The sequence below is a fragment of the Raphanus sativus genome, chromosome 7, assembly GCF_000801105.2.
Source record: "Raphanus sativus cultivar WK10039 chromosome 7, ASM80110v3, whole genome shotgun sequence".
In the NCBI taxonomy this organism is placed as follows: domain Eukaryota; kingdom Viridiplantae; phylum Streptophyta; class Magnoliopsida; order Brassicales; family Brassicaceae; genus Raphanus; species Raphanus sativus.
Window position 1 is genome coordinate 16,395,324 of NC_079517.1, and position 24,571 is coordinate 16,419,894.

The 24,571-nt window shown below is 35.5% G+C and overlaps 5 protein-coding genes and 1 long non-coding RNA gene across 12 annotated transcripts; 1 reads left to right on the top strand and 5 right to left on the bottom strand.

Annotated features, from left to right (window-relative positions):
• Positions 1–143: 143 nt before the first annotated feature.
• On the bottom strand, positions 144–4,674 carry LOC108830919 (F-box/LRR-repeat protein At3g59200-like). Its single transcript, XM_056990957.1, has 5 exons — positions 4,537–4,674; positions 3,476–4,425; positions 3,309–3,376; positions 878–950; positions 144–735 (listed from the first exon to the last, which is right to left on the bottom strand). The coding sequence occupies exons 2-5, from the start codon at positions 4,397–4,399 to the stop codon at positions 334–336; spliced, it is 1,467 nt and encodes a 488-aa protein (XP_056846937.1). The 5' UTR covers positions 4,400–4,425; positions 4,537–4,674; the 3' UTR covers positions 144–333.
• Positions 679–2,939, top strand: LOC108830920 (uncharacterized). 2 transcript variants are annotated; one of them, XR_008936763.1, is made up of 8 exons: positions 679–818; positions 890–1,128; positions 1,229–1,624; positions 1,821–1,907; positions 1,996–2,064; positions 2,186–2,274; positions 2,498–2,555; positions 2,653–2,939. It is a non-coding gene; the product is annotated as an uncharacterized LOC108830920 (long non-coding RNA). The 2 variants fall into 2 exon arrangements; XR_001946250.2 differs by having other exon boundaries at positions 714–1,128.
• LOC108814479 (F-box/LRR-repeat protein At3g59190-like) lies at positions 4,644–7,070 on the bottom strand. 3 transcript variants are annotated; one of them, XR_008936762.1, is made up of 5 exons: positions 6,906–7,070; positions 5,776–6,768; positions 5,539–5,679; positions 4,915–5,441; positions 4,644–4,781 (listed from the first exon to the last, which is right to left on the bottom strand). XR_008936762.1 is itself a non-coding variant. In XM_056990956.1 (3 exons), exons 1-3 carry the CDS (start codon positions 6,841–6,843, stop codon positions 4,992–4,994), a joined length of 1,659 nt encoding a protein of 552 aa, XP_056846936.1. In that variant the 5' UTR covers positions 6,844–6,874; the 3' UTR covers positions 4,807–4,991. The 3 variants fall into 3 exon arrangements, 1 of the variants encoding a protein (XP_056846936.1); XR_008936761.1 differs by lacking the exon at positions 6,906–7,070 and having other exon boundaries at positions 5,776–6,874; XM_056990956.1 differs by lacking the exons at positions 4,644–4,781; positions 6,906–7,070 and having other exon boundaries at positions 4,807–5,441; positions 5,776–6,874.
• A 2,421-nt stretch (positions 7,071–9,491) lies between these two features.
• Positions 9,492–11,733, bottom strand: LOC108830917 (F-box/LRR-repeat protein At3g59190). The gene is made up of 4 exons (XM_018604486.2): positions 11,630–11,733; positions 10,486–11,466; positions 10,248–10,388; positions 9,492–10,159 (listed from the first exon to the last, which is right to left on the bottom strand). Exons 2-4 carry the CDS (start codon positions 11,449–11,451, stop codon positions 9,707–9,709), a joined length of 1,560 nt encoding a protein of 519 aa, XP_018459988.1. The 5' UTR covers positions 11,452–11,466; positions 11,630–11,733; the 3' UTR covers positions 9,492–9,706.
• Positions 11,734–12,130: 397 nt separating this feature from the next.
• On the bottom strand, positions 12,131–18,063 carry LOC108830922 (uncharacterized). The gene is made up of 16 exons (XM_018604491.2): positions 18,059–18,063; positions 17,190–17,258; positions 16,827–16,905; positions 16,580–16,695; positions 16,461–16,511; positions 16,234–16,353; positions 16,015–16,131; positions 15,763–15,910; positions 14,321–14,491; positions 14,102–14,248; positions 13,906–14,012; positions 13,496–13,586; positions 13,233–13,374; positions 12,862–13,030; positions 12,657–12,773; positions 12,131–12,565 (listed from the first exon to the last, which is right to left on the bottom strand). Exons 1-16 carry the CDS (start codon positions 18,061–18,063, stop codon positions 12,202–12,204), a joined length of 2,013 nt encoding a protein of 670 aa, XP_018459993.2. The 3' UTR covers positions 12,131–12,201.
• Positions 18,064–21,123: 3,060 nt separating this feature from the next.
• On the bottom strand, positions 21,124–24,390 carry LOC108814229 (probable receptor-like protein kinase At2g42960). Of its 4 annotated transcripts, none has more exons than XM_018586754.2 (8): positions 23,916–24,390; positions 22,880–23,580; positions 22,701–22,805; positions 22,465–22,587; positions 22,204–22,374; positions 21,987–22,116; positions 21,692–21,901; positions 21,124–21,609 (listed from the first exon to the last, which is right to left on the bottom strand). In XM_018586754.2, the coding sequence occupies exons 2-8, from the start codon at positions 23,548–23,550 to the stop codon at positions 21,472–21,474; spliced, it is 1,548 nt and encodes a 515-aa protein (XP_018442256.2). In that variant the 5' UTR covers positions 23,551–23,580; positions 23,916–24,390; the 3' UTR covers positions 21,124–21,471. The 4 variants fall into 4 exon arrangements, with proteins under 4 accessions (XP_018442256.2, XP_018442253.2, XP_018442254.2 ...); XM_018586751.2 differs by having other exon boundaries at positions 23,894–24,390; XM_018586752.2 differs by lacking the exon at positions 23,916–24,390 and adding an exon at positions 23,671–23,822.
• Between the last annotated feature and the right edge of the window lie 181 nt (positions 24,391–24,571).

A 24,571-nucleotide genomic window follows, 5' to 3' on the forward strand; every position in this document is an offset into this window, starting at 1 on the left:
ATTATATTCACAATCAGAAGCCAAAAAGGACATTAGCTTTGTTTCCTTCACAAATTAAAGATAATGTTAATAATTGTTTTCTTTTGTCGGCTCTGAGAAGTCACTTTCAAACACTCTGACTTATTCAATGGAAGTTTTCAAAATAAAAAGCTTATAGAAGCTCTAAGAACTCAAGTAATGAGTTAAGAAGCAACATTTGTGATTTAACACAACACAAGCTTAACATCCTCTGTTTCCAAAAGCATGACAAAAGCATAACACACCAGACAGTAAACCAAGATGCTGAGCAGAGTACAAGTAACATAAACAAAAGAACTCTTATCTGCTTTGAGTTTAGATCAAAGCCTTGAGAAACCAGGAGTATTCTTCATTTGGAGGAGCAGACGATTTCTTCGATAAGGTAAAAGGCATAGTACAGGACAAGCTAAGATTCGGTGAGATTACTTGGATATTGCACTTTGGTGAAGCTATTCTAGGAATACTCTGAAGTTTCTTGGATATATCAAACACAGAAGGGTCATATGATATGTTGAAGTAAACTACCAACTGTTCAAGCCGTGGCATTTTCTCCAAGAAATACATTATCTGCTCCATTTCCATCCCCTCATCGTCGATGTTTACAGATAGAATGATCTTTAGCATCTTCACCGCAGAAGTTGAAAGGCAAGAAGGATTCTTCAGAGGTTTGCAAAGGCACATGTTCCCACATCCATCGGTACTTTTGTGGACAAGACCCTGTAGAAAGCATTAAGGAATGTCTCAAAGCCAAAGTTAATAGTATACTAACAAAAAGAATGAAAACAAAGGGATTTCAAAAGGTAAGCTGTATAATGTTTTCATGTGACGACTGATCAATGCTTTACTGGTTTCTTTGTACCTTGAATATAAGGGTTTCTAGCTTAGGACAATTCTGTAGAAGGGGCGGCAATGAATCCCATCCAAGTTCCGAGAAGTGCTGTTCGTTTGGTCGCCGCAGGTCCCGGCGTCGGCGTCAGCGTCTGTTCGTGCGGCCAACTCTTGTTCGTTTAGTTGACGCAAATAGCTGCGTCTGACGCCGCGTCTAGACGCCGCGTCTGTGCGTCGATCGCCGAAAAAACCTGCGTCGGCGTCAAAAATTCAGCGTCTGAGGTATGTTTTTACACTTTTACCCTTATTATATTTGATTATTTACAAAAAAACATAACCCTAATTCTCTATTGACGCTGTTTGACGCTTCATTTTGACGCAGCTCTCTCCATCTCTCTCTGTCTGTCTCAGCCTCTCCATTGCAGCTCTTCTCACTCTCGAGTCTCGCCATAGCTCTCTTTTCTCAGCCTCTCTCCATCTCTCTCCGTCGATCTCTCTTGTCTCAGCTTCGTCATCGCTCTCCGTAGATCTATCTCGTCTCAGTCTCTCCCTATCGGCGTTCCTCTCAAGTTCAGACCCCTCATGCTCTCACTCTCTCGACGACGCTCAGACCCTCTCAAGCTCTCGACGACCATCTTACGCACTCTCTCAAGGTCATCACTCTCAAGGTCATCACCTCTCTTTGAGCTTCGACCAAACCCATATCGAGCTTTCTCTTCTCCTCCACAGACGACGCCTCTCGAGCTCCCTCGTCTCCTCCACAGACGACGCCGTACAGGTTAAAGTCTTGAGCTTGTTTTTTCATTGTTGTTGTCAGATTCAAATTACATTGGATCGTTGTGTTTTATGCTGCTGTGTGTTAATGATGACTCTCCTGCTTCTTTTAGTTTATACACTTTGGTTAGAGAGACAGCTTGTGCCTTTATTTGGAGTGCACTTTACTTTTGTAATGACACTTTGGTTTGTATGTGCAGTACATTCATGGTTTAGCTGCTAAAGGAGTACATTATATTCATCGCCCTGCTCCTACTCTCCAGGATCTTGGCTTCTTTCTTCTTCCGGTCTGACCTTTTTTCAGCTACATATACAAATACATCAGATGATGAGAATACATGTCTCAACTTGCTTTTTGTTTTACATTGTGTGTAGGAGCTTGGTCAAGAGAGAAGCTACATAAGTGAGACCCTCTTCACTACTGTTTTTCTTTCTTTCTTCCTGGTGAGTCTTGTCACATGTTTTCAGTATATAATAGCTGAAACCTTTACATTCACTGTATCCCTTTTGACTGCAGTGTTAAGCTATTTTTTCTTTCTTATACCTTTGCTAATTTGATGTGCAGGCTTCGTTTCACTTCTGCCATCATACTTAACAAAAGTATCGAATCTAGAGAAAGTGACTGTTAAGGATATAGCCCCTCTTCTTCGTTGGGTATGGCTTTTAGTGATCTGTAGCTTTTCTTATGTTTTTTTTTCTGATTTGGAAAGTTGAGCAGCTTCTCCTGGCTCAGCTCTCTCTCTCAAGCTCACACTGTTTCTTGAGACTGATTCTGATGATTTTTAAAGCTGTGTTCTGTCTCAAGCCTCTATACTGTTGCTTGTATATAAGTCATAACCTTCATGTTCTCATTGCTTAATCTTTCTATTTTTTGCAGGTCTCAAGCTCTCCCAAGCTTCTCTCACTCAAGCTCTCCCAAGCTCACTCTGTTTCTGGTAAGTCTTCATATGTATAGCAGTATCAACGTTTCTTGAGAGTCGGAGTTTAATATACTTGCAAGAAATCTGAAACTCTTGGTCTGTTTTTCTTCAGTTCTTGTCAATGAAACTGGCTCCTGTAAATCCAAGGATGGAGTTTAATGCTAATCCTGCTTTATCCACAGAGGTAAGCTTGCACTGATAATTATGGTTATAAGAAGTTACGTCCACGTGTTAATCCTCATTTTGATTTGAAGTTTATCCTCATTTTGTTCTTTTGTTTTGACCGGATATTTAGAAATGTCTAAAACGATACATACTTATGTTAAGATTGATTATAATTATAAAATATTTTGATGTATTATTTTTATTTTTATTTAGCTTATGATTTATGACATCAAATATTTTTATATTTTTATATTTGACCAAAAATTTATTACCAATTAAACATAATATTTTTATAGATGTAAATATATTTAAACTACATTTTATTTATTTAAAATACAATTTTACAAATTTTTAAAAATAAAATATGAATAAATGAAAATAGTCGCAGCGTCAATCAAACGAACAACCCAAAACAGTGTCATGCGTCTGCGTCTTGCGGCTGCGTCAATTTTCTGCGTCTTCGAAACGAACAACAATCAGCGTCGGCGTCAGCGTCGGCGTCAGCGTCGGCGTCTATGAAACGAACATCAAATAAACGAGTTTGACGCAGCCGCTGACGCTGACGCCGACGCTGAAACCGGCGGCAACCAAACGAACAGGGCTTTACTCTCAAACGTTAACTTAATCAGGTTGTTAAAAACTGGTGTAGCTTCACAGCAGAAAGTAAGTACCTGAAACAACAAGAAAAAAAGACAAATCAACTCACTTGTGATCAGTAGCTGTAGCCACTATAACAACAATGAGAGTAAAGATGTGATTGACATACAAACCTCAAGTGTTTTGGCAGATAGATATAAGATCTGAACATTGCATATTCCCAAAAGAAAATTAGTTGCATTACCAACCATCTCTTTCTCCTCTTCATCATCACTTTCCAGGAAGTAGCCATCTTCTTCTGAGAAGTCTGCATCTGCACTTTGATCTTCAGAGACTCGAAGGCCGAGATGAGCTTCAACAAGCGAACTGAAATTAACCTTAGGATACTCTCTCGCAATATTATCAGAATATTCCAAGTATTCAAGGTTTGGAGTATCAAACGAGACGCTCTTTGGATTCTCATCAAAGTCATCCAAGAAGATCGTTAGCCTCTTGAGGCTTGTGACAGAAACAGAGAAAAACTCCCAGTTTTCCCACCCAATGTTCGTGAGAACCAACTCCTCAAGCACGGGACAGCCAGAGAGAAGCCTCTCAAACCCAACATCTTCTTCTTCAAACGCAACGGAATCGATATCAAGAGTCTTGAGCTTGGGAAGTAACACATCTTCAACACCGGTGCTGAAATTGACATCGTATCCCTCTCCTAGCTTCAACCTAACCAGTGTCTTGCTAACAAAGATCTCATGAGGCAAGGGATACTCCGAGAGACGTAGATCAAAATCGGAAACACCGCGTCCCAACGCATGTAATATCCAGACAGTGACGTGAACTGGATCAGGATAACCAGTTAAGTCCAGAGAGAATCTGTTTAAAGGAGCGTTCCCTTGGAGAGCCAATAACATATCAACAAACTCCATGAAACTTGGACTGTTGCCGTTGCTTTTAAAATCAAGATTTGTCACAGAGGCAAACAAAAAACGCCACCTTTTAGAGAGAACTGATGTGGAAGCTGCTTCCTTTGTCGGAAGGAAGGACAAGATGTGGGAGATGAGTGGATCTGGCAGACCGCTGAACATATCTCTTGAGGCAAAATCCATTGTGTCTTTCGAACAGAACTCAAAACCTAAGCAATAACAAGGACAATATCAAAACACGACATTCTCAACTCGCAAAACAGTTCCAAAGTCCTGCTCTTTTTAAAACAATCTCGTAAGAAGACGATGAAGAAACTTACTTGGAGGCCACCAAAATAACCAGTTTGTTGGAGAGACAAACTTGAAACTGAAAAAGTAGGGTTTTTTTTAACTGGCTATCGTTGCTTTGTAATGAGAGAAAGCAGCAATGTGGCGGGATGGGTGGCTTCCAATGTCAAACGATATCGTATAAGTGGTGAGTGGGAGCAAGTACAGCTCGGAAACGATCTCGTATAATTGGTGAGTGGGACCAATGTGATTAGAGTAGAACACATACGACGGGAAGCTGAAACAGTAAGACACTGAATCAGTGATGGAGAAAAACAAAGCATAAAAGCCAAAAGTCTTTTTGAACAACGAACATAATAGAAGCTTTGCTTAGCGTTTAAGACATCGTAGCAAGCTTTATAGAAACTTACACGCATATCATTAACATGAATAACCCTAAGAAGCAAGGCTTTGCTGCTCTTATCTGAGATAGGAAGCAGGAAGATCTTCAAACCGGGAATCTATTCTTAAAGAAGGCGAGCCTACTTGTTGCTTGAGTAGAGTACACAGTAGTTGAGATGCTAATGTTATCAGAGATTACTTGGATCTTGCATTTGGTTGAGGCTACCTTCTCAAGCTGTTGAAATTCATTTGATACTATTTCCAGATCACTGTCAAACGGAGTATCATAGTATAACACCACTTCTTCAAGATTCGGCATTGTTTCCACAAAGTAGTTGATCAGATCCGTCTGCTTATCCATGTCATCCTTACGATTAGTGATCTCTCCAAACTTCAACACCTTCAGCTTCTTCACAGGACTTGATGATAGCCAACTCGGAGTGCCTAACCAAGGTTTGCATACACACCTGTCCGCACCCGTCACAAAACATTCGTTTGTATCTTTGAAACGGTATCCATCATCTTCACATTGATTTGTGTCTCCATAATGCAGTCCCTGAAGTACAATCAAGGAAAATGTTATTCTTCAGAGCTTAGAGTGTGTTTGAAAAAAAATGTGTCAGCTGATGCAGTGAAAGGATTTGAGATGGTACTTCGAAAACAAGGGTTTCTATATTAGGACAGTTCTTGAGTAGGTTCGGCAATGACTCCCAGTCCACGTCTTGGTCAGTCTCAATGGTTAAATGAATCAGGTTGTTGAAGACTGGTATCTCTTTACAGCAGAAAGTAAGGACCTGAAACAACAAGTAACAAGAACATGGTTCACATGTTTAATTCTAACAACTTAAAAAGAAACTAAGAACATATAGATGAGATTGGTATATGCTAACCTCAAGAGCCTGCGACGATAGGTAAAGGATCTTAACATTACTTATTCCCACGAGAAAATCTGTTGCATTGACGTCTTTCCTTAACTTATAACCGTAATGCCGGTTGACTAGATCTCTTCCGCGAAAGACCTGGTTAGGTGTCATTCTAATGCCTACACTAGCTTCGACAAGCGAATCAAGATTCACTTTTGGATACTTGGCCGCAACAATGTCTGTAAATTCCAAGTAGACGAGATTAGGAGTGTCGAAAGATACACTCTCTGAAGTCTCATCAATGTTCTCAGTACAGATCGTTAGTCTCTTGAGATTTGAGTTTGAGACAGAGCAGGAGCCACGAAAGTCCCAATACATTTTAACAATAACCAACTCCTCAAGCGCGTGACAGCCAGAAACTAGCTTAGCAAACGCAGCACCACTCTCATCAGCAAAGGAAACATCATTCATATGCAAAGTCTTGAGCTCTGGAAGAGAAACATCTCTGACATCAATGACAAACTGATCTGTTCCAGCTACTTTCAGCCTAACCAACGTCTTGCTCATTAAAACCTGCGGAGGCAACGGATACTTGTCTGCCGAAGAGATGAATAGATCAAGATCAACTACGCCGCGCTCCAACACTTTGAGTAACCAACCATTGACACGAGATGGATCAGATCCAATTCTACATCTTAGAGAGACTTTGTTCAACGGAGCGTTTCCTTGTAACGACATGAGTCTTTCCACAAAAAGCCTGAAGCTTTTACGCAGATGAAGTCTTCTCTTTCTACCCATTTTAGGACGGTCGTAGATGGTGTTGTCGAGATCGAGATTTGTTACAAAAGCTATCAGATTTCTCCACCTTTTGGAGAGGACTGAGGTCAAAGCAGCGTCCTTTGTGGAGAGGAAGGATAAGATGTGGCCGATAAGTGCGTCTGGTAGACTGCTGATCAAATCTTTGGAGCCAGTGTCAATCTTTTTTGGGATCCATTGGAGACAAGTCAAAGAGTTTGCGACCTGGATGAAGACGACATGATGAGGCTTGTGTAAGTAATTAGACAAAACAAGACGCAGCAAAGACGATGTTCTCATTAGCTAAGAAAATTCTCAAAGTGTTTTTTTGTTTTGCTCAAACGCAGAACCTGAGAACTTACAGAGGTTTCAATGCTTGAGGGGAAAAGGAGACTAGGGTTCGTTCATGCAATCCTCGCCGAGAGTGAAGTAGAGTGTTGAGTCCCGGTGCTGTTATGTTGTAGTTGTGTGCCTGAGCTTATGCATTTTGGGCCATTGGCCTACAGTTCTGATTCCTTTATTGTATTACCAAAAATGAATGATTTTTTAGGGGAAAATCGCATTTTAGATAAATAATTAAGTTGGTAAAATTTTGTACTTCAACAATGAAAATAGATTTAATAATACTTAGTTTCATCTCTTTGTGGTGAACTTTTTATCACCAATCAAATTGTGTCACATAGAATAATAAAAAAAATAATTAAATATTTTTTAAAAACAAAATAGCTAAAAAGAATAATGTTATTGAAGTTTTTTCAGGATTTATAATATTAAAAATAGCTGAAAATGACGTCAACTGTAACCATATTAACGCTTCCAACTAAACTTTAAATCTTAAAACTAAATCTTAAAAAAAAATTGTTTACTAATCTATATGAAATTTTAATTGGTGATAAAAGGTGGAGTAAATTTGAACGTTCACCACAAAAGTGTACTTAATTATTGTTCTTAAACATTGAAACTAACTTATTTGTTTTTTGACACGTCAAAATAGTATCTAACTAATTTGTTATATGTACCATGTACTTTTTCTAAAAAAAATATTATAACTGATAAATAAAATAAGAAATAAAAATTATATTAGAATCAAAATAATTTGTAAAAATCGATAAAAATTAGATAAACTCGTAAAATTCTTGAAAATATAAAATCAGGAAAACATATTCAAAATTCAGAAAAAATAAGTTTTAATAAAAAAGTCTCTTTCTTTTTAATACAATAACATTTTAAAAGAATAACTTATAAACTATAACTCATTTACAGCCATGCCATGATATGCTGAGGTGGCATGCTCACAATGCTTCCCAGCCTAACTAATTTGTTCCTTTTTTCTACTAGACTAATCACATAATATTTCACTCTCATTTAAAATCCACATTTGGCATGTTCTTATACTACTATATACTTAAAACATCTCTAAAAGCTCAATTATTTTAAAGTTTGGCAAAACTTCAAATATAATGTTTGAGGGTACTTTTCTCCAAAAACAAAATTTTATATTGAATCTTACAATTTTTTTGTTTGACATAATAATCCTTATGTTTAATGAAACTTAACTAAAAATGTAAATATATTACAACTAACTATAAAATATACAACAAAAGTATTAGAAACACAATTAATAAATAAAATATTATATTATATTATAGTAAAATATTGCATGCAAATAAAAACATAGAAAATCATTCATTAAATATAAATAGATTACATAGTTATTCATTATAATTATCTCTATAATGATTTCATATATGATGAATTAAGGCATTTTTGAAGTGATAAATGAGTTTTTTTATTTTTTTTTATTTGTAGGCTACCAGCTAAAAAGTTTTGAAACTAAACATTCTTGTTTATTGTTATTTCAATTTGTAAAACTGACATCAATTTTTGCATCTCTAATTGTGCGCTGATATCAGGCTTATCTTCAATAAAAATGTTATTCATAATAATGCACACACTAAGTTTTGTCCCAATAGAGTTTTCTTTAATGAGGATTTTAACGAGGAGAATCTCATGGCATTTCCAAACTTGACTTGTGTCACATGGTCAAGTTTGAAGGGGAATTTGGAGCTTTGTAGTAGTTGTTTATAAAAGGGGTTAGCAAGTTGAGAAGTGTAGTTGATTAATTTTCTTTTGGGTTTGTTCTATTTCAGTAGTTTCAAATATGATGCACTAGTTGTAAAAAAGTTTAGTTTGAATAAAATTTTACATTCATTCAAATAAAATAAAATAATAATAATGCACACACTTGTTATATCATCTTATAATATTATTCAATATTTGTATAGTATTTGTTGTATTTTTAATTACATATTTTCTATTAAAAAGACTAAAAGCTGAGGTTGAATGTGACCTTTTTTGTTTTGTTTTGTTTTGCATTTTCATTTTGCTTTGTATCAAGTTCATGCATCTTGATTTGAATTCGATCATTTTCTCTACGCTTTGTACTATTTTCCAGTATGGTTGGGCCAAAAGAAAAATCGTCTAATATCACAAGATTTTGTTTGTAAATATATTTGTCCTGGGACTCTTCTTGATTGAGATATCACCACTTGGTCATATACACTTCCCAATCGAGAGACACAACACATAAATTTGATACATAGTACAACATCAAATACTATCTGCTATTGAACATATCTATTGAGACAAAATCCATTGTTTGATTCGAACAGAACTTACCTAAGCAATTGCAAGAACAAAATCAAACTGAAAGCAGTTCCAAAGTCACCAGACTTACTTGGGGACCACCAAAATCAGCAAACTTGTGGAGAAAAGAACTTGAAAATTAGAAAGTAGTTTTGTCTATCGTTGCCTGGCTGTCATAGCAGCAACGTGGCGGGATGGGTGGCTTCCAACGCCAAACCACGTCGTACAAGTTGTGAGTGGTAGCACAAACCGCTTCATCGTATATGTGAACCAATGTGATTTAAGTAGAATGCCTACTGAGAGAAGCTGAAACAAGTAAAGACACTGATGGAGAAAGACGGAGCATAAAAGCAGAAGTACTTTTGAACAACAAACATAGAGAGAGAAGCTTGCTTGATGTTTTAGACCTCTTAGCAAACATTACAAAAGCATACGCATACTTTCAATATTAGTAGCAAGAAAGTACACTAATGAAAGATCAGAGACCAGCTGAAAAACTCGGAAGCAAGGATGGTCGTCAAACCGGGAAGGTATTCTTAAAGAAGACAAGTCCACTTGTCGACGATGAAGAAGAGTGCACAGTAGTTGAGAAGCTTATGTTATCAGAGACTACTTGGATCTTGCATTTAGTTGAGGCTACCTTCTCAAGCTGTTGAAATCCGTTTGATACTATTTCCAGATCACTGTCAAACGGAGTATCATAATATAACACCACTTCTTCAAGATTCGGCATGGTTTCAACGAAGTAGTTGATCAGATCCGTCTGCTTATCCATGTCATCCTTGTAACTAGTGATCTCTCCAAACTTCAATACCTTCAGCCTCTTCACAGGACTTGATGATAGCCATACAGGAGTGCCTAACCAAGGTTTGCATACACACCTGTCCGCACCAGTCACAAAACATTCGTTTGTATCTTTGAAACGGTATCCATCATCTTCACATTGATTTGTGTCTCCGTAATGGAGTCCCTGAAGTACAATAAAGGAAAATGTTATTCTTCAGAACTTCAAGTGTGTTTGAAAAAAAAAATGTGTGAGAAAGGATTTGAGATGGTACTTCGAAAACAAGGGTTTCTAGATTAGGACAGTTCTTGAGTAGGTTCGGCAATGACTCCCAGTCCACGTCTTGGTCAGTCTCAATGGTTAAGTGAACCAGGTTGTTGAAGACTGGTATTGCTTTACAGCAGAAAGTAAGGACCTGACACAACAAGTAACAAGAACATGGTTTACATGTTTAATTCTTACAACTTACAAAGAAAACTATTAACATAGAGATGGGATTGATATACGCTAACCTCAAGAGATTGTGACGATAGGTAAAGGATCTTAACATTACTTATTGCCATGAGAAAATCTGTTGCATTTACGTCTTTCCTTAACTTATAGCCGTAATGCCGGTTGACTAGATCTCTTCCGTCGAAGACCTGATCAGGTGTCATTCTAATGCCTATACTAGCTTCAACAAGTGAATCAAGATTCACTTTGGGATACTTGGCCGCAACAACGTCGGTAAACTCCAAGTAGACGAGATTAGGAGTGTCGAAAGATACACTCTCTGAAGTCTCATCGATGTTCTCGGTACAGATCTTTAGTCTCTTGAGAGTTGGGTGCGAGACAGAGCAAGAGCCACGAAAGTCCCAGTACATTTTAACAATAACCAACTCCTCAAGCGCGTGACAGCCAGAAACTAGCTTAGCAAACGCAGCACCACTCTCATCAGCGAAAGAAACATCATTCATATGCAAAGTCTTGAGCTTTGGAAGAGAAACTTCTCTGACATCAATGATGAACTCATCCGTACCAGCTACTTTCAGACTAACCAAAGTCTTGCTCATCAAAACCTGTGGAGGCAAAGGATACTCGTGTTGAGAAGAGATGTACACATCAAGATCAACTACACCACGCTCCAACGCTTTGAGTATCCAACGGTTGACACGAGATGTAACGCAAGCGATTTTACACCTTAGAGAGAACTTGTTCAACGGAGCGTTCCCTTGCAAGGCCATGACTCTTTCCACAAAAAGCTTGAAGCTTTTACGCAAATGGCGCCTTCTCTTTCTACCCATTTTAGGACGGTCGTAGATGGTGTTGTCCAGATCGAGATTCGTTACGAAAGCTAGCAGATTTCTCCACCTTTTGGAGAGGATTGAGGTCAAAGCTGCATCTTTTGTGGAGAGGAAGGATAAGATGTGGCAGATTAGTGCGTCTGGTAGACTGCTGATCAAATCTTTGGATCCCATATCCATCTTTTTCGTGTTCATTTGAGACAAATCAACCTGTATGAAGACATGATGAGCCTTGTGTAAGTAATTAGACAAAACAAGACACGGCAAAGACGATGTTTTCCTTGGCTAAGCAGTTTCAAGTGTTTTGTGTTTTTTTCTCGAACGCAGACTCTGAGAGCTGATAATTAATAAACAGCAGAAACTGAGAACTTACACAGAGGTTAGAAAGCTTGAGGAGGGAAACGGAAACTAGGGTTTATGCCATCGTCGCGGAGATTGAAGCAGAGCTCCGTGTTGTGTCCGACGCTGAGCTGTTTTGATGAGTTCATTAGATCTTTTCTAACTGGACTTTGATATGTTGTAAATTATGGGCCTGAGCTTCTGCATTTCATCTCTAAATTGGGCCGTTGGGCCACAGTTTTGATTCCTTTGTTGTCCTTAGCAAAAATGAAATACAATCCCTTCATCTTGATCATTATCCATCAAGAATCAAAGTTCCAATCATACTTTTTTGTGGAAAACATTGATGTTTCTTTGGATGTTTACATTTCTCGTTTTTCTTGCCATCAAATAACGAAAATATAAACAGTTAAAACCTACTTAAACCGGTCTATATAATGTCACAATATTAATATACATCGATAATAGAAAATTCTCAACATTACATGTTAGATTCAGTATTAATTTCTTTTCACATTTTTCGCATAATATTACATCTTCCAAATTATTTTCATGAATAGGTACATTATTCTAATAACTAGGTCGACTTTGACATCTAAAAAAATATCAAACTTCTGGAGGACTTTCCAAACGTAGATAATCATACATAACACCTGTAAACGAACCCCATCTCCGATCTTGAGTGAGAAAAATCGTATTATTACCAACCCTAAGTAAGTTTCCACCAACATTGATATCATACAACTTGTATAACCCATGAATACCATGTCTTGCGATCGCGTTATCTTGACCTATTAGCTCAATCATGAAAATAGATTTGGACGTAGGTCCGTTGATCCGAACAGATAATTTTGCAGTCGTGGCTGCAGCCAAAGCCATTCGAAACGTGTAGTTTCCAGTTTTAGTCACTGCTTTTAAACTAAACACTATTTGCCATGTCGTTGCTTGATATGTCCCATTTCCAGCATTTCTACAAACAGATATATAATGTAACAGTATATTTAAATAAATTATATATACACGCATCATTTTGAACTATATAGTGTATCAATATTATTTACCTGGTCACATGTGCATAGAACCAGTCCTTTTTATAGTCACTTACTCCAACAATATAAACAAGATCATCTCGAGGATACAAAGCAGTGTACCGATCCCACAGACCATATTGTCTAAATCTATTACATATAAAAATAAACCACACCATTTAATATCTCAACAAAATACACTGTAAATAATTTTAAGTTAGGTGCTTAATTATATTACCGGTCTTGAGGATGATAAGAGTTATTAAGATAGAGTTTGGTCGAAAGGGTTGGGTCCGGATCTGGGATATAGAATTCTGCAGCAGTCCGGTCTGGTTTTCCGATTTCCCACAGTGTAGCACCGATTCTGGGCGGCTCATACACTATGGCTCCTACGTCTATCTCCCTGCCTAAATCAAACCTCAAATGAAACAAATAGATAATTAATCTTTTGTCGTGAAAAACAAAACCAAAGATACCCATTAGAGAAAATGTATGGACCAAATGGGATATGCATGCTTCTCTGGTTGGATGTCAATTGATCATTAAACACAGTACATTTTTTTTTTTTGTAGTAAATAATAAATATACTCCAATTGAGTATTGAATTACCTGGTGTGATGGTAATGTCATGCTCGTATTTATAGTCACCAATATGTCCAGAAACCCATGCATAGAGACTATAACTCCCTGGCCTCACATTCGTTATTGTGAACATCCCCATTCTGTCTGCGCTTGTCCAAAATTGATATCCCTTTGTCCAAATTTTAATTTTTAATGACTATTATAAGCCACTAAAAGTAGTATAGTATATGCTTCCATAGGACAGTAAAAATATAACGATATATTCAGTTCTAATAATAAATATATAGTACCTTGTTTTCGGTTTGCCATGAACCAGCTTTGTCGGGCATTGCTAAACCCACAAAAGCAAATTTCCCAAATAACTTCAACTTGCTTATGTATCTAAAAAATCCATAAACACAATTTTTAAGCTTTAACTTTGTGTGTAACATTCTTGTTACACATTTGGATCTAGATAATAATGCAATATAACATTCTTGATATATATGTTCTGAAAATAACATAAGCTATCAGATTGATTCTTGACATAGGTAATTAAAACATTAATCTGTATCCCCAAATTAAAAATATAATCAATATAAACATAAAACATTACTCTCAAATTTATAAAAGTAAATTATCAAAAACTTTTTAAATTCCCTTTTTATCCCCAAAATCTCATGCCAATATTGAAATACAAAAAAAAAATGTATATGTCTACCTGTCCATTACAAAGAATTGACCTTTAACTGTTCCTCTTTGGTGATGAAGAGGGTAATCTACTGACTTCACGAAATTATATGGCCAACTTTCGACCTCGGCAGCCATCTATATACACAATTTTTTTAACATTATATAGTATATATGCATTACGCATAAACAGTAATCACAATTATTGGAACTGAATTGAAATAGACCTGTCGTTTAGCATCGGTCCAGAGAAGATTATGAGAGGAGGCAGAGTTGAGATAAACAAAGATAGGACCATACATCTTCTTCCATGGCTCCATGCTTGTATAAGTCGTGTTCATATCTTTCCCCGCGTAATGTAAACTTGTAAACATCTAAAAATGAAAGCCTATATTCTTAAAACCGAAAAAGAGAACTGAGGTTTATTCAAGAGGTGATGTACTCACGGAGAGTGTGGTGGGTCCAACATGAGAAGTTAGTTCTTGTTTGAGGGGCCCACATACACGGAACTCGTCGCTGGGAGTAATCATCCAAAATCCGACACGTTGGTCCGACGAGATCCAGCCATGTACTTTGTTGTCTTTGTTTTCCATCGAGTACATATACTTATCGTCAACCTGCGTCGAAGCCAAGCACTTACTTTATAATTATTTGCATGTTTTTAGTACTGCATTGTTATGTATATCCACTCCAGTTTAATTGTGTGAAAAAAAAAATCCACTCCAGTTTAAAACTACTCAAGATACGTATACAAATTATGTTATTACTGATATCAGAATGAATTGATGTGAAAAGCAGATGAACAAATGTGACAAAATAAACGACAAAAATATTTAAGGTGATTTACTAAATTGGTTATTTTTACAGAACAATATATATATGAGTATTATATATGTGCCTAAGACTCTATCGCTGACGAGAATATATGGGATTGTGTTCGATAAAATGACGAAATTATGATCCATATGGGTATCTCCAACCCTACTCCATTTTCTACTCCAAACATCATTTTGGAGTAAAATCCTCTCCAACCCCACTTCATTTCTAACTCCAAAATGGAGTAATGGCTAGGGTTACTCCATTTATGGAATCTTACACATTATTCCATTTTGGAGTTGAACTTTTTTTATTTATGAAATGGTCTTTTAAATCTTTAATGTTTTTATTTCTTACTTAAATAATATTTTAAAATGATACAACAACGTGAAAAATAAGTTATTCCATTATTTAATAATTTGACATAAAATGTATAACATAATTAAATAACAAAAATAATATAAAATAAAATAACATAAAATAAGTGATTTAAATGTCCGATTTCAAAAAAAAAATTATTCGATTTAGGAATATCAAAGATAAAAAAACTCATTTTTTCATTACGAAATGCATTAATCGATCATTTGTAAGAAAATATTTTAATGCTTATTATTGAACCAACTTATACATTATATTTTATTCTATTTTTATGATTTTTGTACCTTTTAATAATAAATGTTTAATTTAAATAAATTATAATTTAAAGTATTTTTGCAAACATAAAATAGTTGGGGTTAATTAGTAAACTCTTATAAGTATAAGATATTATTAACAATTATTAACTATTTTGGAGTAAAAATAGAATAATACATTGGAGCAAAACATCACTCCATTTTGGAATTGCACCATTTTGGAGTAAAATTTGAAATAATACATTGGAGATGCTCTAAACAGCGAGATCTATGTTTATCTGATGCTAAGGAGTGAAAAGAGATTCAAAGCAAATATCAACAAATTATTTATGAGTTGTTTTAATATTATAAGAGTACACTATAATCTCTAGCAAAAAAAAAACTATAATCTTTTCAGATTTAAAATAAAAAATCTTAAAAATTTGGATTCGTTTTTGTACCTGCCCTTTAAATATACGATTTTGGGGATTTATCAAACGAACAGCTTCTTTATAAGCTAATGGATTAGCACGCTTATTAGTAATATCTCGATCGATTTCAGAAGGCATAATTTTCTGCCGTTGGTCAGATATAGCCATAAAATCAAATCTGAAAAATTGTTTCATAAAACAAAATAGTTGTAGAAAAACAATTTCACCAATATAGTTGTAGAAAAATTAATATTAGTGAAAAGATAAGTAACTAAGATATACTCTGTGTTAAGCTTGAAGACGATCCTGGTTTGGTCCATGTCCACAGTTGGCCAATCTTTTAACTTCTCTAACACAGCGTACACGTATATTCCAGATACTCCTCTTCGAATGATATATCTTTAAAGATAGTTATTTTGATTATGATTGAAAGTCTTCAGAAATAATTGCTCAAAATTACAAAAACTAATACATATATATGATCTATGCGAATTGACGTACCGTTTGTCTACATTTAACGGGACCAGTGAGCCACGTTGAGAAATCTTCCAAGTTCGTGAAAATGAAATTTCTACATGCTCACTTGTTTGATTTACAACGTTGAATTTTACTCCTTCTAAACTGTTAAAATATGATATCAATATAAATACAGTTTACGTAATATGGGGCATGTGATAATGAAAGATATATATTAACAAAAAGATATGAAGAGATATTCGACAACTCACAGATCGATTAGTTGTTTTTGTCCTGGTTCATACCACATTACGTCCCAATAACTGTATATAAGACATATAAAACATTTTTAATTAATACTAAATAACATAGATAAATTAAGGTACCGTACCCTCGATTTTTAATTTTGTTGTTCAACACATTTTCAAAGCCCTTGTACTTGATTCCAGTTATTAAGCCTTGTGGACTTGAGAAGGTAACTTGGATAATACCGTTATCAACGATCACCTTAAATATCAAACAAAACAAACATCAAAATCTCATTAACAGCAATATTTTGAATTGAGAAATTCTAGTATATGAAAAAATACAATATTATAATAGCATAAAAATGATTCAGATATATAGAAACTTCGTACTTGGTTAGGACCAACTTTCTTAAGCGTAAGCAGACCAGATGCGAGCTTTTGTTCCGTTTTTGCGGTGCCTAACTTGTTTCTGTAGTAAGAAGAAATGTAATGTGTGTATAATGTATATATAAAAAATGTTCACTTGAATGTGCATGGACTTATATTAAAGTTCAACCGTGGATAAGATAATTAAGGAAGGGGGGAAACAAAATGATGTTTCTAACATTTGCCTCTTGAGATAGAAACAAATTGAAACATAAAATATTACGGGATGCAGCAGAATTATAATCTATTGTCCATAAAAATGAGTTTCAATATAATTTAATTTGTACAATCTGATATCGTAAAAACGTAGAAGTTAAGAGAGCAAACCTTGACGTTCTGAAATGAACACCTAGAAGAAGGAAAATTAGAACGAAGAAAACGTGAGTTATTATGAATCTGAAAAAGAGAGACTAAATGAGATACATATATAGTCTAATGTATATCGAGTCTGTCTATGCCAGAAAGGAGAAAAAGCTCACACACAACACTAAAAGCGACGGCGTAATTTTTAAGAATGGCTCCAAACTGCACACTGAAGTGATTCTGATAGGTTTTGTTTGTTTTTGTTTGTTTTTATTTTATATTATTTTTATTTAATTTTTTATTTGATAAATTAGTTTAAAATATTTGTTTAAAATTGTAAATTTCAAAATACTTCTATTCATTTTTGAGTGTTTTGAAGAAAATTTTTAAAATAAAAAATCAAATCTCATCGTTTTAAATGAGACTAGAGAAGAGTTTAACAAAAATCATCTAGTTAATTTCAGTTCACTTAAAATCATCTAAAATCAGTCAATTCAGAATGTAGATTGAATACACCCCATGTTTGGATATATTCATCAGTTTAAATATACAGACCGAATAGTTCCAAACCTTAAAAATTAATAGATTTACCCAACGAAAACTATATACAGAGATAGCAATCAACTAATATAATACCTATTATTGCAGTTAGAACAGCGAGGAGAATTATAAGAGTGAATGCGAGAGCTATTAGTTTCTTTGCCATCTCTCTCTCTGTGTTATCTCTCTCGTTAGTGTGTCTTATTGTGCTTGTTCTTGATGACTTGATCTCACCATAAGGCCGGGGTGGTGGTATCTATAGTAGTTTATCACTCTAAACAGAAGACTAGCCGCATTAACGTCTGTTGATACAGCTAATACATCATTTAAAACACACTGATCTGAATTATTACCTCATCTTATAGGGCATGTTTGTGCTATAAGCAATATTTTAAAATAATCGGACAGCAAACGGAGAATTATTTTTTATTATTTGTAACACAACAAACAGAGAATTATTTAATTCTTTATTGAACAAGAGCAAACTTAGAGCCAACATTTAGTTTAGTTACCAGAATTATATATTGCAATTTTGTATCATAAAACAGGAGCAACATAAGGATGTCATTCCAATGATCTATGACCCGAAGGCATGCCCGAGCTTTTCAACGGAGTTAGGAGAGATAGCAGCTCTTCAACAAAGATTTCATGACTTCAAAATCTCACATATACCCAGAGCTGAATCAGAGTAGAAGCACGTAAAGCATGTGCTTCAAGGCCAAAAAATATATTTATTTTAGGGGTCAATATGCATGAGATATTCCTTAGCTCTGGTAACAATGATAGTTAGTGTATTCTGGAAGCTGCTACGAATTGTGCAACTTGCATCTTTATGTTTTTTCCAACATTTTCGGATAATGAACCAAAAAACTTTAGCTTCTGAGCAGTAAATTGTCCGGTCCAGCTCTGCACATTCAAAAGAGCAAAACCGAACAAACGGTTTAGCCAAGACAGCTCATATTTTTCATAAAAGTTTAGTTTTTGTTTGTTCTATTCTAGCCTGTATTAATAAATCACTTCTACCTGAATATTATAATAGGTTTTTATGTTAAAAAGTAGCGCAAAATAAGGGTTCTTAATATTTTTGGACGAATTTACAAAGTTGGTATAGCATTCTACAAGGCTTTGATGTTTTGGTGGGACACGAAATGTGCGGACAAATCTTTTCCTTCTTCACTCAGAGATAGAAACTCTACTTTGGGCAATAAAATGTATGAGGAATTTACGTCGATAGTGGATTACGTTTGTAACAGATTGTTCTCAATTGATAAAAATGGTTTCGGAACCAGAAGAATGGTCTGCTTTTGCAAGTTATTCAGCTCAGAGATCATTCATGTACTACGAATGCATAATTTGAAAACGGATAATGTAGCACGAAGTGTCAGGAATCAACCGTCTTTCGTCGTTCACATGGATGCAGAATTACCGATTTGGTTTATAGAGTCAGTACGATCTGTTTTTGGTTGATGTCAGAAAAAAAAATTCGGACGAATCTGAATTCAGTCTGGCTATTTTCTAAAAAAAAAAAGTCAGCGTAATTTATTATAATTTCTCAAGTAATGGTATTTGGGAAGTAATACAGTATGTCATTTAATTAGACAATATTTCGGAGAGTTGACAAACTTAAAAATTTGGATTATTTTATTAAAATACAATAAATTTTATTTTATGAATAGTGCACATCCTCGAAATTATTAATAACCAAATCCTATACGCTTCATCATAGGCAGTGTCCAAAAATGTATAACCAAACAGTATGTTTTGAGATATAAAACAAAACAAAATAAAAACATAATCTAAGTTAGTTAGCGTTCTATACATTCTTTTTTATGGATCAGATGATTGATTTTAGTTAGTCATCCAAATTGTATTTTAAGATTATTAGCTCCAGCCTCCAGGTACGCAATTTTATGAAAGAAGATTATGACATTTATCGACAGCATTTTTTGGGTTGGTATTTGGGAAATTCTTCTTAATCATCGTTGACTCATCTTCGTACTTCAACTATTACAACTAAGTTTAATTTTTGTTTAGGTGAAAGTGAGTAAATTAAAGGGTGTAGTCAAGTACTCCCACCGTTTCCGAAAGCAAGATTTTCAAAATTTTATTTTTGTTCTACAAAGATAGATTTTCTATATTTCTAAAGTATTTTGTATACTTTTAAAAAATATTAATTGTGAATATTTAAATTGATTAAATTTGATTGATGAATAGTTATTAAAAATGCATAAAAAATAAATTGTAAACTAAAATGTAAATACTTATTAAATTTTTAATAAACGTGAGAATTCTAGAAAATCTTACTTTAAGAAATGGAAAGAGTGAGCAGTAAGTATTGAAGTTGTTTTTAATTAGGCAAATGATTCAGTGAGATACTTTAACCATTTATAAAGTTTTTAAAAGATTAAAGAGATCAGAGATTTATGTTACTGTAGATCTCCTAACGTCGATTACGGTGTCAGGATTAAATAAATAGGTCAATAATACTAAACATGCATATCAACCTTTACCACATCATTATAATATAAGAAAACATGAATGCAGTTTTTTAAAGAACATGAATAAAGAGTTAGCATGGTTGGTTAAACTCTTGAATTTTTAATAAGAATCTAAGACTATAATTTAAATTTACGTTCGAAGAAGATTAATTTTCAAACAAAAGTTAATTTTTTTAGAACTTTTTTCAAATAAAAGTTAATTTAACACAATAACGCGAAAAGTGTAATGGACCCATGACTCGGATACTAATTCACTAAGATTAATTTATTGAAATGTAATTATTCAACAGTAGAGTCGTCCCAGTGCTCAATAATTAAGCAACTCATTGGCCATTAAAAATCAAGTGGTAGTGGTTAGTGGACTTTGATGAAGATTTGCTGTATTGTTTTTTTTTTTCTCTTGGTTAGTGATTAAATCATGGTTATGACAAAATTTCCAAAAACAAATGTTTGTTTCAGGACAACGTGGACTCTAAATGTTTCAGGATAATGTTTGTTGTGGTGTTTTGGAGATTGCTTTTTTTTTTTTTTTATGTGGCTGGAGTTAAAAGTGCCAGGAAACTCGCAAGCTAAGCAGTACATGTACGTATCACATACTCTTTTGTCCCTTGTCCCAAGTTGTACTCAGGGTGGCCAGTCTTCGACACCCCTGAAACATTCAGTTCCCACAATTTTAGTGCCTAATAAATTTCGGGAAACTGCACTTTGCTGAAGCTACTCTTGTTAGCATTTGAAGCTGGGTTGACAACACCTTCAAAAGGTGAATCATGATATAAAATCAGTTATTCAGGATGTGGCATTGTCACACGTCTCCACATCTGTTCATAGCTTTGTGGATGATTCCCCATTCAAGTTCTGGGTTATTATATGGAATCTTTTTTGTAAATATTTTTTTCCGATGTGAATGTTCTTAAAAGATATATCGCAACTTGATTATATTATACACATCTCAATCAAAGAGAGTGAGAGGATGACAAATATATTCAATTCATAGTACAACAAATCTGCCATGGGCTAACAGACAGAACTCAGAGTTTAAGAAGAACCAAAGATCACAAAGTTCAAGAGAGGCAAAAAGGCTTCTCTATCATCAAAAAAAGATATTTGGCTTCCTAAGATTAGATTGCATCATCAGTTACTCACCCGATGTTAAGAAAACATCTGGAACAGCTCTTCTGTTTTGCTTCTCAAGCACGAAGAAACTCCTGTGTCATCCATCCATCACCAGTAGAGCATATGGTGGTGATAAGAAGTTACTAGCATGTTTCCTATTCATGAGTCTTCTTCTCAGGTTGTGTTGTGTGGTTCTGTGAGTGACCAGGCCGTTTGCTAGTCTCAGCTGAGTCCACCTCTGTGGCCTCGACTATCTCCATACTCGCTGTTCTACTCTTTCTATTCCTCCGCTCCTGCAAAGATTTCGTTGGTATTGGACACCAATCAAATAATAACGCTAATAAAGTATCAATGTTTCCCATCAAGTACACATACCTCACGAAAAGGGTTGTCATCTGATTCAAGCATCCGCACAACCTGGCTCATCTTGGGCCGTTTCTCTGAATCTGGATCTACACATCTCAGGGCTACAAGAAGTCCACGTTTTAGTGCACGTGTAGCCGGTTTGGGCTCAATCCTTGGATCAACAACTTCTTCAGCTCTTCCTGTTCCAACCATCATCTTTAGCCATTCAACCAGATTCACCTAGCCAACGAGAACATATAAATGTTTCAGCACCCAATCAAGATTCCAAAAAGGCAATATATTCATAACTTTTAATTAGTCTAACCTCATTAGCAGGACGTTCATAGTCAACTGGATCTCTTCCAGTTATAGCTTCCAGAAGCAAAACACCAAAGCTATAGACGTCGCTCTTCTCGTTTAATAGACCTGTATTAGCATATTCTGGTGCTACATACCTGATACACACAATACACACATGACTTTCATAAGGTGAAGACAGCAAACCAATCATTGCCAAAGAAGGGTACAGATTCTAAGCTTACCCAAATGTGCCCATCACTCTTGTATTGATGTGACTCTCACCCGAGTCTAAGAGCTTGGCTAACCCAAAATCTGAAAGCTTTGCACTGAAGTCATTATCAATCAGGATATTACTTGCTTTTATGTCTCTGTGGATTACTTTTGGTTCTATTGCTTCGTGTAAATAAGCAAGCCTGTGGATTGTACAACAGAGGAAATGTCAATGTTTATATTTAAATATCAACTCAAAGGTCCTACAACAGTCAATATTTTAAGCAACTTACGCTTGTGCAGTACCGACAAGGATCTTCATGCGTGCCTCCCAAGTGAGAGTGCTCTGTTTCCCCATGTCTCCATGTAGCCATTGTTCTAAGTTACCACTATTCACATACTCATAAACAAGCATCCTGCATTACATCCAAAATCAAAGATAAATTCATGAGAATAGTTCCTACATGAGATTACTGATGAGACTAGATCAGTAGCATATTCAGACTGATGAGAGGCAAGTGAGACTCACCGATGAACACCCTCTATGCAATATCCTAGAAGCCTTACAAGATTCTTGTGCCGTACATGACCAATAGCCTCAACTTCAACCCGGAACTCCTTCTCAGCCTGTCCCCTAGAGACAAAATTGTGAAAGTGTTACTAAGAGAGTAAAACGTAAGCAGTTCACAGCGCTAACAAAAAACTTACAAGTTGTTCAGAAGCTTCTTTACAGCAACATCGTTACCGTTGATGAGTGTACCCTTATAAACAACTCCATAACCACCCTCACCGATTACATTCTCAGCACTAAAACGATTGGTGGCTAGCTGAAGATCCCTAAGAGTAAACCAGTGTCCCCAACCAAGATGAGATATTTCCGGCAAACCAACCAAAGGAGATGCTGTTACAGGCACGCTCTGCGAAAGAGAAGCTTGTCTCCAAGCGGCTCCAAAGCTCCCTTCTTCACCGGAGTGAGAACTACAAGCTCTCTCATGATGATGCACAGAGCTACACTGGCTTATACTATCATTATCACTAGACTTGGTTCTCCCCAAGTAAGACATCATCTTCCCTGAGTTTCTGTCACTCGGTTTATCAGCAACTGCGACACATACATTATCATTGTGGCTTCGAAGCCCAACTCTATCATCAACCCTGATATCTTTAGCCACGCGTGGTATTTGACTGAAAGGTAACATCTTGTGAGATGGCCTCCTTGATTTTCGACGGAATGCAATCCATACAGATAAGATACATAGAGCCAAAGCTAAGAATGCTCCAACTACCAAACAAACCAACACCCACAGTTTCACATCCGTTAAACCAAACAAAGAGACCTTCTTAGACATCTCAGCACTCAAAGGATTCTCAGATGACATCTTTGGTCCCTTTCCTCACAAAACTCCCACCTGCAAAACAAAGAAAAGGGTACCTAAATTAAGACCTCTGCCTACATCAAGAAGACTTATAAAGACATCTCTAACAATCACAAATCTTACAAGCAAACGAAAAATTAACTTGTTTTGTTTCTTCCCAATGTAATCTGAAAACTGAGATTCAATGCACAAATGGAAGAATCTAATAATGGCAAGTAAAGCTATTGATTGACGCACGAAAGTCTGTAAGCACTTCAAAGTGCACAAGCAATTAACTGCGGCATATCAGCAAACAGGTTATATGCATTAAATATCAAAACATTTATCACAAAATAGAATCACTTACGATTGAAGCAAGAGACACCCACCCAAAAGGGAATCTTTTCTTTTACCATACAATGTATCGACTAAGCCCTCTTGCCCATTCGAGTAATCATCTGCTTAGAGCAGAAGAAAACGAAGATAAAAAGGATAAAGCTTGCGCCTTTCTCTGATTTTGAAGCAAACCCAAAAAAGGGGAAAACTTGAAGTAAAGAAGATGACACGCAGATTAGCAATAGGGCTAATGATGAAATTGGAATTGGCGTTTCTCTGAAGCTTTGAGCTTTTGAGCCCACTCAAATTAACCCAGAAAGTAAACTCGATTTAGCTAAATTTTAGAAGAAAGATAGAAAACTTCATTTGAGTTTATAATAGATACTAGATAGGATGAGTGTAAGGAGTGAAATGAGAGAGATAGGGTTTGTAGATTAGTAGGATTTAATGAGAGGGTTAAAAAAGATGTTGGGTGAGTCTCTTCTTAAAGCTGGAAAGAAAGCTTTTATTTTAAGCAAATTGAAGAAACATAACAAAGAAAAAAAAAAGAGAGAGAGAAAGCAGTGAAGGGAAAGCAAAGAAGATGATCTTTGACAACTGTGATCATTTATAGCTTGATAAATAAAAAATATTTATTATTGTAATTTTGATTGAAAATACTTTATAAATGGTTATAAAATAAATAAATAATGGAAATCTAATTGAATAG

Excerpts from the sequence above, each read along its gene's own strand:
- LOC108830919 (XM_056990957.1), bottom strand. The coding sequence starts at position 4,399 with ATGGATTTTGCCTCAAGAGATATGTTCAGCGGTCTGCCAGATCCACTC. Across the intron at positions 951-3,308 it reads AAGTTAACGTTTGAGAGTAA|CTCGGAACTTGGATGGGATT; the intron begins AGCCCTGTTCGT and ends CGAACAGCACTT. Across the intron at positions 736-877 it reads TAGAAACCCTTATATTCAAG|GGTCTTGTCCACAAAAGTAC; the intron begins GTACAAAGAAAC and ends TGCTTTCTACAG.
- LOC108814479 (XM_056990956.1), bottom strand. The coding sequence starts at position 6,843 with ATGAGAACATCGTCTTTGCTGCGTCTTGTTTTGTCTAATTACTTACAC. Across the intron at positions 5,680-5,775 it reads TATCGTCGCAGGCTCTTGAG|GTCCTTACTTTCTGCTGTAA; the intron begins GTTAGCATATAC and ends TTGTTGTTTCAG. Across the intron at positions 5,442-5,538 it reads TAGAAACCCTTGTTTTCGAA|GGACTGCATTATGGAGACAC; the intron begins GTACCATCTCAA and ends ATTGTACTTCAG.
- LOC108830917 (XM_018604486.2), bottom strand. The coding sequence starts at position 11,451 with ATGAACACGAAAAAGATGGATATGGGATCCAAAGATTTGATCAGCAGT. Across the intron at positions 10,389-10,485 it reads TATCGTCACAATCTCTTGAG|GTCCTTACTTTCTGCTGTAA; the intron begins GTTAGCGTATAT and ends TTGTTGTGTCAG. Across the intron at positions 10,160-10,247 it reads TAGAAACCCTTGTTTTCGAA|GGACTCCATTACGGAGACAC; the intron begins GTACCATCTCAA and ends ATTGTACTTCAG.
- LOC108830922 (XM_018604491.2), bottom strand. Across the intron at positions 14,249-14,320 it reads TTGGACCCACCACACTCTCC|ATGTTTACAAGTTTACATTA; the intron begins GTGAGTACATCA and ends TTTCATTTTTAG. Across the intron at positions 13,031-13,232 it reads TGACATTACCATCACACCAG|GCAGGGAGATAGACGTAGGA; the intron begins GTAATTCAATAC and ends GGTTTGATTTAG.
- LOC108814229 (XM_018586754.2), bottom strand. The coding sequence starts at position 23,550 with ATGTCATCTGAGAATCCTTTGAGTGCTGAGATGTCTAAGAAGGTCTCT. Across the intron at positions 22,117-22,203 it reads AGAGTGATGGGCACATTTGG|GTATGTAGCACCAGAATATG; the intron begins GTAAGCTTAGAA and ends TGTGTGTATCAG. Across the intron at positions 21,610-21,691 it reads ATGACAACCCTTTTCGTGAG|GAGCGGAGGAATAGAAAGAG; the intron begins GTATGTGTACTT and ends AAATCTTTGCAG.